We start from the raw sequence: 13,116 nt of genomic DNA, 5'->3' as shown, positions 1-13,116 counted from the left end.
TGTTATAAGCCAGGGTGGCTGCAATCTGATGTATTCTATGGCCCTGATTCAGCAAAACACTTGAGCGTGTTCTCAAGTCCCATTGAAGACAATGGGAATTAAGCATGTGCCTAAAGTTAAGCACATGCGTAAGTGTTTTGCTGAATGTGGATGGACTGCTGAATCAGAGGTTAATATGTACAGTAGGAGCCTGATCCAAAAACCCATTGAAATCAATGGAAAGATTCCCACTAACTTCAGTGGAGTTTGTATCAGGATCAGACTCCTGAGAACTTGCCAATGCAGCCCTTGGTTTGCAAAATTTGGGTGCCTTGGTTTACTGTTGGTAGCAGACAGGTTAGTTAAGGGTATCTGGTGCAATTTCATATCCCTGTATTAGTGTACAATGCTTAATAGCCAGGAGTGAGCTTTAAGGTGACATTCATCTTCAGTATTAAGTTTGAAGATCTGACTATTGCTGAACACCGGACTGGCAGAGCATTGGTCTGCAGAGCAGTTATTCCCTTGTGCTTGTCTCTGCAATATGACAACTGCCATATTTATTTAAAAGTAAACAAAAAAGAATCCTCATCGCTCTAGCATTTGATGCTAGTTAATTGTGACTAAATCACATCAAGAGGCTAAATACTTTTGGTTTTGTTTCATAAACCAATTATTATATACACCTGGTTGAAATTTCAATGAAAGAAACATTGATGGGATTATCACAAATTTCTCCCTGTCTCCCATTTCTGAGCAACTGCTAGTTGAAATTTTTATGAATTTTGAGACGCTGCCAGAATTTGTCAACATTTCAAAATTAGAAACACGCTGTCAAAATTGACATTTTGAATTTAACATTTTTCAAATGCTGATGGAAAAAACAGGGAGAAAGGAAAATCTGGGGTGGAGGAAGCACTCATTTTTCCTTCCTGTTTTTCAACCAGCTCAGTTATTACTGATTAAAAGGCAAGACTGTGCTGAAGGCAACCAGATAGCTAATAACATTTTTAAACACAATATTTCCTTCATAGGTTATTTTTTTAAAAAAGCTACATCCAAAATAATTTGATATGGATGTATTTTGGTTTGCGGGGAGGGTTAATCGCATTGTAACCAGTTCACACTGGAACTGTTTTTCAGAGTTCAGGTACCGGTCTGAGGTTCACACCCCTGAAGAAATTTTATTATTTTTTTAAAAAACAACCCACTTTTAGAGACCGAAGTCAACATAGCATTACATTAAGAGACGTTTAAAGGGTCCAAATGTCATTAAATAATTATAAATATTTCTTTAAAGTTATATGATGATTTATGTTAGCAAATAACTTCAAATTTCACACATTTATAATTTAAAAAGAAAAAAAAAACACAGCCAAACACAAGTACTACCTATACCATTTTGGCTTGAGTAGCATATATTGCCATTTTTATTTTTTGCATAAGTAATAAGATTTTGCTTTAATTTTGGAGGGTTGGGGTTTATTTTTGGTTAATTGGACAAAGGCAAAAATAATTATAGGAAAAACAGAGGAAACCCCAAGATTGTCTATTCAGATTGGTACCTTGAAGACTTTCTCTTTTAAGTACCAAGAAAAAAAAAAAGCAATGAACCGAAAAGTTCCAACTTTTATGTGCAACAAGGCTTGGATAGAAATTTTGAACATCCACCATGATCTGAATGTGTTATAGCAAAATGGAAGAAACTTGATCTGTGCTTTCCCTTTCATGTGCACCAATACAAGCCAGTTGAATTGCACTATGTGAGTGAACAGGGTCCCATACGTTGTATGTTTGCAACTGTATCTGGAGCTCAAGGTTTTAAAAAAATAAAATGGAGCGTGACCTTTGCCTTGCTTCGCCATGTTTTTCCTGATAACTGGGGAGTCCGTTTTCTCCTTATTGGCAAACGAACTCACTATTTATGACAACAGTCTAGACAAAAAAAAAATTGGGTTATTTTTGTGTGTAAAAAATACATTTTAAATATAAAACAAGGTGTAAAATGTTTCCAAGAAAAATATGTGCTTTGATCCACATAATCTGAAACCTGGATTGTGCTTGGTTGGTCACTCTTGCATTATTTATGGCCACTACCATCTCATCTAAATAGTTGCACATATCAGTAAAATCTATTTAAAAAACAGGCACTTTGTAGTTTGCCGACCATTTGTTTTTGGCTCACGGAGATTGGACTGCGCAGAGAAAATTTCAATATGGCCTCCAAACGGACTCATCCATTCTGCCACTAGAATTCAAAACAGTTGGGGAGCTGCTGTGGCTTCCATCAGCCTCCACACCGTCATTCTGGTTAGGCAAGTTAGGATTTAATAGTGTGCCTCCGTTTGATGTGGTGGTGCAGGGAGGAAGCATTCTGGAAGGGGAGCGGTCTCCTCCCGGCACCATGGGGAACTGGTATGATCCTGATGAAGTGCCATAGTAGAGATATGGAGTGCTGCTGGTCTGGAATGGTCCACTTTGGTTTTGGGAAGAGCCTGGATAGGGCGGTGGTAAGTAGGTGTGGTAGTGAGTGGTTGCTGACATACCCAGTGACATGCCTGAGGTGACTGGCGGTGTATAGGTAAAGGTAGCTGGATAGTGCATTCGTGGGTTGGAGAAGCGGCTCTCAGTGAGGGATGAAATGCTTGTGAACTGCCTGGGATCTGAAAATGGGCCCAGCTCTGAAGCACCTAAAAATTATAACAAAAGATGGGGGGAAAATTCTGTAAATATCAATTTTTTTATAATAGTGATTTTTTAAAAGAAAACCCACTTCTTTTGGTCCCCCAAAGAACAGCAAATCATATCAAATAATACATTGCAAGGAAAAGAATCATAGACCTGTCTTATACAAATGCTGGGCCAAAAGCATCCCTGGTGTAACTCCACTGATGGCAATGGAGTTAGTAGTATTGCCAACTCCAAGCATTGAAAAAACACTGGTCGGACCCAACCCCGCTGAGACTTTAAAAAATAATAAATGCTGAATTATATTTTATTTGCTTTCTGGTTTCTGAGCAAAAAGGGTGCACTTGGGTCATCTTTACAGGCTTTCCTCTGCAGCCATGAGTGCTAGAAACCTTTTGTTTTAAAAGAAAGCTGAGTCTCCTGTGAGCACTTCCCTTCGGAAGCTGGGCTTTAAGAACAACAGTAATTATCCCGAGACTTACAATAAACTCACAAGAGCTGGCCACACTGAGTTAGTCATGCTAGTGACATCAAGAGAGTTAAACCAGGGATGAATATGCCCCCACCGTTCTTATCATTCAGTATATCTCAGGTCATGATCCACTGGACAAGGTTTTCATCTCTGAAAAAGGTTATTGGCTGCATGTCGAGAGTTTTAAAACAGGTGAGCCACCAAGCTGCTAGGAAGTCTGAGTGTTTTAATTTTCAGCACAGTGCATGGTAAGTTGCAAGCCCAACACTCATTATTCACAGAAGCTGCCTGCTTATAGTGTCTCTTCCATCTTGTTGTCTATAGACCCCACAGCACGTGGTTACTCTAATTCTCCTGGTGGTAACACTCTACAATAAGTTTGTCTCTGATGTGAAGCAGTGATGGGTGAACTCATTTAGCCCAATTTCCAATTCTCTTCAAAGATCCTAGGTTTCAAAATAATAGGCTGGGTGTTCTGCTTAGGAAACTTGGGGGGGAGAGAAGGAGCAGAAACAGGGATGGTAGAAGTTGGATTAGAGAGCTGGCAGAATGAAAATTGGACAGGGGGAACAGAGAAGGGGCAAAGAAGTCTAATGAAAAAATAGAATGCAGTGTAAGGGCACTCACTTGTGCCACCCTACCTTTAGAGGTGCACAACCCTTTAGAGTGTGTGCTCACTTTCTCCTCATATGAAGTGTGTGTGTGTACACGCATATGGAGGGAGCACTGGTTTAAATTGCAGGGAATGTGTTCATGATTTAAAGCTGCTTTGGCCCTGTGCTTCTTTGTTTGAGAACTTAGCAGCTTTGCAAAACTTCATGACCCATGTGGTTCACCCATCTTTTCTCCCAAAACCACCAAATCTGTTGTATTTAAAAGGGAAATTAGGGTGCCTGTCAGGTGCCAGATGACTGCACTGAACACTGAATTTCTCTGCTTATCCACAGCATAAGCTGCACAACAGATAACAGCAGTGCTTTCCCACACCATAGCAGCAATGCACCTCAAACCTGACCTGCAAACATTCCCATCTAGTGAGGGGGTAGGTTGGTCCATTCCTGTCCTTGGCCTTGATGGTGAGAGACAACGGTGGGCATGAATGAAAACCCTAAGGCAGAAGGATTCTGTTGAGAGTGCCATCAGCTGGCATGGTGGTTTTTATGATTTTGACATTCGACAGTTTCTGACCATTAGAAACTGCACGAAGACCCCCACTAACTCATTTGACATAAGCCAGTCAAAATGCTGCCAGGTGGTGATTAGAAATGTGCCGAAAGGCAATGTTCAGAACCAGATTAGGCGTAGGGTAAAATCACAAGGTCTGATTGAGCGTGAGGGATTCTAATCCAACATCTTCAGAAATTCAAAGAGAGCTAGATTTAAAGTTCCAGTGTGGGGCCGTTTCTAGGAGTGATCATTATATGATTACTACTACCTGATCTGGAGTTGAAGCAGTGACCTAGAAGTGAATGACTCCATATCCATTTACCAGCCCACTAAACCCCAGCACTATTGAACGTAATATAGCTTGTACAATAGAACCTCAATGTTACGAACTGACCAGTCAACCATACACCTCATCTGAAACAGGAAGTACGCAATCAGGCAGCAGCAGAGATAACAAAATACAAATACACGTACTGTGTTAAGCTTAAACTACTGAAAAAAGGGAAAGTTTTTTAAAAAATTGACAAGGTTCGGAAACTGTTCCTGTGCTTGTTTTATTTAAATTAAGATGGTTAAAAGCAGCACTTTTCTTCTGCATAGTAAAGTTTCAAAACTGTATTAAGTCAATGTTCAGTTGTGAACTTTTGGAAACAAACATAACATTTTGCTCAGAGTTACAAACAACCTCCATTCCCGAGGTGTTTGTAACTCTGAGGTTCTACTGTACTTTTATAGCAAACACTGTGTCACTGCATGCAAATTCTTTGGTTCTTAACTACAAACAGCAGCCTGAGGCCATACCACCCAGAAACAAAGCTGTTGTATTGGAACGCTATCATGTTGCTCCTTTTATACTGTGAAAAGGTCTGATACATATCGGGAAATTTAAGGTTATTGTACAGTTTCTCCAGCTGCTTGAGATACTGAGTCTGAATCTGTTATTGCTTATGATGCTCTCACATTAGTGTAACTCTACTGACTTGAACTAAGTTGCTCCTAATTTACACTGGTGCAAGTTACGTTCAAAGGTAGATGTGGAATTTGTACATTAAGTATTTATATTTTGTTTCTTTGCAATAACTACAATTCTTGTTATAAAGTCCAAGATGCGTTTGATGTTTTTTCACTGTTGCTTATAAAGCACAGAGTCCTATTTAGGTAAACACTGAATAAATGTAATTTCTTCTTATCACAACGAGGGTTATGTCTGTATAGCTCCTACTTGCAATTCGGTCACTTGCCCAGTTTGCCAAATTCCCTTTTAGCCACATCTTTAACTTTTTGGATTAAGGTGCAATGTGTTTCTTTACCAACATTTCTGTACTGCCCTTGTGCGAGCATATTATTTTCAGGGTTGATCAGAAAAGTGCTGGGTTGAAGGGAGTTCTGAATTGGAAAACAAATGTCAGCCGTGCCTTGTTTTTCTTCTCAAAACCCACTTTTTCAGGCTTACTTGGAAACTCTAACTCTCATTGCATCGAACCATTGATATCACATCTTTTGAAACCTGTAACCCTGGTAACTCATACTCTAGCCTCCCATATGGCCATGCCATTTTATTGACTTCACTTTGCCATAGTCCCCCCCCCCCCTTGTCTTATCTACTTCTGCTGCTTTAGTTTTAACTTAGGCCCTGATCCTGCAACCACTTTATGTGTGTAAATTTAAGCACGTGCATAACTGTTTGCAGGATTGGGATCTTAGATGGTAAGCCCTTCTGGGCATGGAATCTATCTTTATTTGTATTTCTGCTGTGAAGTGCCATGCACATAAGTAAGGATGATGGTTTATAGTATAATAATTTGAAAGTGCAGTAAAGCATCTCTCTTGAAATACCACCCTCTTCCCCCCATAAACATCCCAATCGACCATTAAAGATTTACATTGATTTTTCTGATATAACAGTGGTGAAAGTAGTTTGAATTTGAGGCCTCCTGGTCTCACAAAGTGTCACTTTTCACATGAGTGACACATGCAACCTGCAGCCTATTTCAGAGCTGAAAGTTTTGCCTAAGCTACACTTGTTTAGTGAAAACAGTATTTCCTCTGCTGATGTTACAAAGACAGAAATGGAAATCGGCATCTCTAATGCCATTTCTATCTTCTATGATATGATCATTTTATGGAGCTTAATTAACAACATAAAAGAAAAATCAAATCAGAGTTTACCTCTTTACCCAAAGGATTTACATCTCAGAGTTTAGGTGAACGGTACTTAAGTTTACTAGGTAAGTTCTGCACAAATGTCGTTTGGCATACAAATCATCCGTGAGATATAAATTTAGAACAGAAATGAAGTAATGTTAAAATGTCAATCTCTGCACTAAAGCAGTAGGTTAGTACGTACTTTCTTTCCTGCAGACCATACTGCTCTTGTGTTTTGTATTTAAAATATGAACAATTAAAATTCCATGTGGTTTCACTTATTTTGATGCAGAAACCTCATTAAAAACCCTAGACTTGGGAGCTTGCCAATAACAGTCTAGGATAGGATTGCTTTTGCATGAGCTTTTTTTTTTAACCTGTTGCAGCTTCACTGATATATTGTTTACAGCACAGCATGTGCCATGGTCATTTCTCCATTTCAGTTTACGGATGCCAGCTAATGCCAGTTGACATTCATTTTTCAATTAATGAGCTCTGCTTGTAGTTTACAGAGAATAATGCAACAAATTTCCGCCTGGTTTCAGCACTTTGGCCAATCACTTCCAATTATTATAGACTGTAATGTACTGTGGGTATATTAACTCCTTCTGGGTACAGCAAGCTGATGTGAACTTTAAAAGGATTATGGGATAATTTTATAACTTACAAACATTGCAATTTGCTGGAATGTGCTTAGTCATTTTTTGTTATTGGGACATTACTGAAGAAACATTCCCTAAACCTATTGCATATGTCTGCTGTGGAAGGGATTTTTAACAATCCAGTGCAGTGTGTAATCATTAAAAAAATGTATGAGTAAATACAATGGTGTTTGTCTATTCTATGCTATATTAGAAAACAATTGAACAGACAGACCCAAGGAACCTCAGCTTGGCATACTTATAACTATCACTAGGGACTATTTTAATTAATTATATTTCACCTAAATGGTGCATTCACAGCTTTTAGGCTTCGTGTTATGCCTTGTACTGTTTAAAGATTGCAGTAGTTATTCTATCCTGAATAGGCAGGGACGTGGGACTAATTGATCTGATATGGCTTTTTTCTTCCCTAATGTCTAAGATTTACTTGTGCAGTTTAGCTTATTATAGGTAGGGGTGGTAGCACACCTATTATTACAGTTGCCTGACTTTTCCCATTATAAGATCCAATTATCAGTTGTTTATAACTTTGCCAAATTTTTAACCATTTGAGCTGAACTTTTTGTATTTATTTATTATTATTGTTGTTATTTATTATTATTATTTCAGCCAAAACAGTTCTGTTTCTGAGAACGAGGCAAGTGGAAAATAATTGTTTAGCCCTGTGGAGAGTAGGCTGGGTCCAGGACAGACTGGAAAGAACAGAGAAGATGTCATGCTTGGGGGGTAATTGTCCACTAGAGCACACTCCCTCAAGAGCCTAGAATGGAACCCAATATTACTATTCCTCCACTCTCAGCAAATATCTGTGAAACCCACTGGCAAAATGTCCCATATCCCTTTAGTGGTGGTCCACATAGAGGACAACAACATAGTATTGCCATCAGTTACTCCACTAGGACAAGTGGCAGGTCTGTGCGGCATATCTATAAGTTCCAACCTTGCTGAGGACCCACGTGGCTGTCAATATGATGTCACATGATCGAATTTCTATTTGATTTTCAGTTTACCTTTTAAAAAACCTAGGAACTTGAACACAAAAAACTGCTAAAAGAACATCATTAAATCAAGCACCCAAAAGTCAGGATACATGAGAATTAAGGTTGCCGGTACAATCTTAACTTGGACCCCTTGTGCATGTGCATTATGATACAGTACTTGACTACATGATCACATACTATTTTTTTCCGCCACAGGATCTTGCCTCATTCAGTGTACAAAATGGACCTGCTCTGTAGATGAATCAGGGCTGCATAGTGAAGGAGATTGTCTGTCTGTAGGACCCTTGTCTCATTTGTTGCAGACATTGGAAGGTGTGTGGTGAATGAAGCAGAAGAGAGAGGATGGCCTTGTGGTTAAGGCAGCTGTATGCTGCCCTGGAGAACTGAATTCTATCCTTTCTTCTGCCACAGAGTTCCAATGTGATGCTGGGCATATCATTTCAACCAGGTTTCAGTGTAGCAGCCGTGTTAGTCTGTATTCGCAAAAAGAAAAGGAGTACTTGTGGCACCTTAGAGACTAACTAGTTATGTACTCCTCTTTTCTGGGTGCCTGACTTGATACTCTGGGGTCTGATTTTCAGAAGTGCTGAGCCCTGTCAGATACAACGGAAGTCAATAGGAGCTGTGCTTTGAACAAATAAAATGCAATGTAATGTTAAGTACTCTGAAAAATCAGCTCCCTAGATATGTCAGATTTGGCACTCAAAATTAGTGAATACTTCTGACCTTAATTTTTTTTGTGCCTCAGTTCCCCAATTGTAAAATGGGGATAACACCACCCCCTGCAACTTGTTAATGTTTGTGAAGCACTCAGATGCTGCAGTGAGGAGCACCAAAGAAAGTCTCATGAGGAAATTAATAATGGTGTCTTCAGAGCAGAGTTTAAACAGTGTGCAGTAAATAAGGCTTGGGGCCACACACTGAACAGTGAGGGAAATAAACTGCTCATTCAGTGAGCAATGTCCATCTTGGGCACTGAATGAGGCAGTGGTCCTGTGGGAAAAAATAGTTGTGTGAACATGTAATTAAAGAATGTATCATAATGCATACACACAAGCGGGCCGAATTAAGGTTGCACAGGCAGCCTTAATTCTGGCATTTCCTAACTTTCGAATGCTTGACTTTGCCCTCTTAATTTTTTTTAATACAGGGTTTTTTTGTGTGCAATTTATATCTGACTTTTTCCGCAAACACACTTTTGCATTACTGTGTCATTTTATTTTACTTTTATTACTTTTCATTTTAATTTTTCTTCTACTGCAACTGAGAGTATTTATAGAACCAGACCCTGATGCTGCAGTTGGACTCCTACAGGTAGACCCTTGACTTCAAGGAGGCTCTGCATCCAGGCACAAGGGGTGACACTGTGGATCCAACTGCTGGACTGGGGTCTGAGGTGATGTGTGGGGGAGGGGGGACTGAGGGGTCATATACCCCCTTACCCCAGATTTGTGGCCTGGCTTGTACTGAGCATGCTCACATGGACTGCTCTCACTCTGCTCCTCCCTCCCCCCTAATATACACACACTATCAGCAGGCACAGGTCGTCTCTGCCTGAGACTGTAATTTCCATGCGGCACAGGCTGCCTCCTTTTATGTCTGTTAATTGGCATGCATGCTTAGGCTCTCATCCTACACAGGTTTACACATAAGCTTAACTTTCTGCATGAGCTCAATGTGACGACTTGCATGCATACAGTTGAGCATATGTGTGAATGTTTGCTAGATTGGGGACTTTTGGTGCTATGGAAATAATTATCATCATCATTTTGTTTTTTCTCAGTGCCTCAGATTCTCCATTTTGAAGGGAGAATGATAACTTCCTACCGCTTGTGCTAATTCTTACAAAATCCTGGGTCTGCGTTTGCAAAGCACTTCATAGATGCATAGTGCTAGAGAAATGCAAATTGCCAGTAATTATTATTAATGTCATTCCTCACACAAATGATCCTCATCATTTCTACTTCATGAAAGTAACATTCGGTGAGGTCTGGGATTTTGTTTTTTAAAATACTTTAAAGTCTGTATAGCTATTACTTTCTATCGCCAACCAAGCACATCTTTAATTAAGGGTTTCAGAGCAAGCTATGCTGTCACAAAACTATTTATTCTGAGCAAGGCCATAAGATCAGGAACATTTTAAAAAAAAACAAACGTGAATTAGGGAAAGAGGCTCCCCACAATTTTTTTTGCTGTGTTCCACCCTCTTCAACAAAGTAAAGTTTTGGGATTCCCCTTTCCATCTAGTCATAAAGAAAGGAAAGGTGGTTGTGACCCACTGAAACCTGTTTGAAACCCCCACATTGAGAATTCATCTTCTGTGGAACCACAGACTTTTAAAAATAACATTTTTAGCCTTCTCCAATATGGAGATAGTGTACACTGATGTATAGCTGCCATGTTATAGGTTAGCTGAAAATATTTTAATAACAATACTAATGAGAGCTGTACACAACTTTCATTAAAAAACCCCAGATCACACGGAACTCAGTTGGGGTTTGAGCCAAATCCCATTAAAGTCAATGGGAGTGGGATCCAGCCCTGGCTTTGGTTACCATCATTGTGTCTTCCGTGTTGTTCCCTATGTATGGAACTAAAATCTAAGATTACCACCCTGCCCTTCTTAAAACACACTTCTGCAGAGATGCCCACGATAAACTGCTCACTGATAATGGTTAGGAAGGTACCCTGCATGGACTACTGATTTCATTAAATATCTCGTTTTATTGATATCCTAACAAAACCAAACTAGCTTTGTCCTCCTTTCTGCAAGCCCTCTGTTTGTTACTCACTTGTTGTATCTTATTTAAAACAGCCCCAATTTTGAAATCAGATCTGAAATCAGATATAAGTGAACTGGCATGGAGTTCCACTGAAATGCAAAAGGTTCCTTCCATACAAGTGGGATTACAAGATTGGGGTGTTACAGTGTAACCCTAAGGAGTTTTACCTTAACAGTCGTTTTAGTCTGTATTCGCAAAAAGAAAAGGAGTACTTGTGGCACCTTAGAGACTAACCAATTTGTTTGAGCATAAGCTTTCGTGAGCATCCGATGAAGTGAGCTGTAGCTCACCAAAGTTTATGCTCAAATAAATTGGTTAGTCTCTAAGGTGCCACAAGTACTCCTTTTCTTTTTAGGGTTACACTGTAGTTATCCTGTGCGCATGAAAAGCTTAGTTTAAACAAACTGCGCCGAATACCTCCTTGTTGTTTGAGGCATTCAAAAAATAATATATATATTTACTTAATTTGTGTTAAATATTTTCAAATTGCATTTTTAAATCAGTTTTATAGACCAAAACTTTGTCTCCAGACAAACAATAGCAGCAGAAGAGGTGTGAACTGCTCCCCCGTTCGCCTCAACGGGGTATAAACTTCAAGCCTAGGTGGGGACCATTTAAACTGTAATATTATTGAGCACAACAGTCTAACAAAACTCAACTGAACATTTTTACTTCTTCACAGCTGTTCCATTGCATAGTGTCTTCCTGGCCTTGCACTTCCTCTATTTACATGTGAATTTTGATGATATTTCAATTTTTTTTTTAACACTGACTTGTGTGTTTTGGTGCTTAGGCATGGTGAGTGGCACATTAAGATACCATCTATTCTTTAGTTAGATAGATGTTTTCCTTGAATTTTTTGTGTCGCCCCCAAGCATTTTGGTTCATCTAATATCAACCGTCAAAGTACCAAGTATACAATAAAGGAGAGTGATTCCTAGGCATATCTGTCAGATTGCTTAGCAGGTAAAGTGGTGTCTCTTTTCACTTTCCCATTTAATCCAGCGTAGGCTTTATCATTACCCCACTCACTTAACAGGGGGGTGGGATAGCTCAGTGGTTTGAGCATTGGCCTGCTAAACCAAGGGTTGTGAGCTCAATCCTTGAGGGGGCCATTTAGGGACTGGAGCAAAAATCGGGAATTGGTCCTGCTTTAAGCAGGGGGTTGGACTAGATGACCTCCTGAGATTCTATGATGTTTCTGCTACAGTGGCTGCACAGGAAGAACAGAGGAAGTCCTGTTTCTTTATGTATTTTAACTATTTTTGGCAGCTGTCGCGTATCTGTGCACTGGTTTTCACTGAGCTGTCCACTATGACACCAAGGACTTTTTCCTGGGTGGTTAGTTAATTTAGAACCCAGCAACTTGAATGAATAGAAATTCCTTCAATGCCTTGTACAGCACAACACCTCTGGCCAGACGGCTGACAGCAGAGATCGAAACAGGGATCACTGGTTCTAAAAGTGGGGGTGTCTATTGCCTGAGCTACAGCCCCAAAGTACCTTCGTGCAAAGGCTATAGCAGACTCCTAAACCTTTCTATACAGACCCAGCCGGTAGAAAAGGACAGAGGGCCCACTGTGTAAATGTAGTTTACACTTGCATTTGTCAAGAGTGAATTTCATCTGCCATCAAATGCTGCCCATTCAACTTGCTTGATTAGGCTCCTTGCTGTCTTCTCTAGTTTTCACTATCCCATCTTGGTAATCTTTCCCACAATCCACATGTTGGCCCTGTGTGATCATGGTGGAGAGAAGGAACTGGTTATATTTTGGGGATGAGAGTAATTCATTCTCAGCCAGCTCGACTTGTTAGAAATTTCAACCTTCTCTCATGTTGGGACAGAGCTGGCTGCTGAGACAAAAGAATTTAAAAGCCTTGACACTTTTATGTTATTTGTTAGTCTTTTTTATATAACATACCTCCACAAATAACTATTCCCCACTATTTTTGCACTGGATGATGTGATCTTATATATCTGTGACATGGAGTCTGTCATATAAAGCACTTCTCCCACCATTGTAATAACATAGTACATCAGCTTCTGCTGTGAAATGCACCAACTGTTAACTGTGCACAGCAACATTCACAGCAGTTGAAGGCAGGAAGTGCAGAAGAACATCAAACCCTCTTGAAACTAAGTACTTATACAAGGGCTCATCACTACTTGTACCTATCTATTAATGTATGCAATTGGTGCAGTATGATGGAAGCAGAAC

At 39.7% G+C, this 13,116-nt stretch overlaps 1 protein-coding gene across 3 annotated transcripts in view; it reads right to left on the bottom strand.

Moving 5' to 3' along the window:
• Positions 1-13,116, bottom strand: part of RUNX2 (RUNX family transcription factor 2) — a 281,113-nt gene that overhangs the window by 86,498 nt on the left and 181,499 nt on the right. For 2 of the 3 annotated variants that reach the window (XM_084624548.1, XM_084624549.1), the window contains one exon: positions 1,326-2,669. The exons of the other annotated variant lie outside the window; for it this stretch is intronic. In XM_084624548.1, the coding sequence (XP_084480674.1) occupies positions 2,191-2,669 (479 nt within the window). In that variant the 3' untranslated portion in view covers positions 1,326-2,190. Of the gene's footprint in view, positions 1-1,325; positions 2,670-13,116 lie in introns of those variants that run through there. 3 annotated transcript variants of the gene reach the window in all.

This window comes from Lepidochelys olivacea, assembly GCF_965140295.1.
Source record: "Lepidochelys olivacea isolate rLepOli2 genome assembly, chromosome: 3".
Lineage (NCBI taxonomy): Eukaryota > Metazoa > Chordata > Testudines > Cheloniidae > Lepidochelys > Lepidochelys olivacea.
Note: the sequence above shows the minus strand (reverse complement) of the source record. Positions and strands in the feature narration are given on the sequence as shown.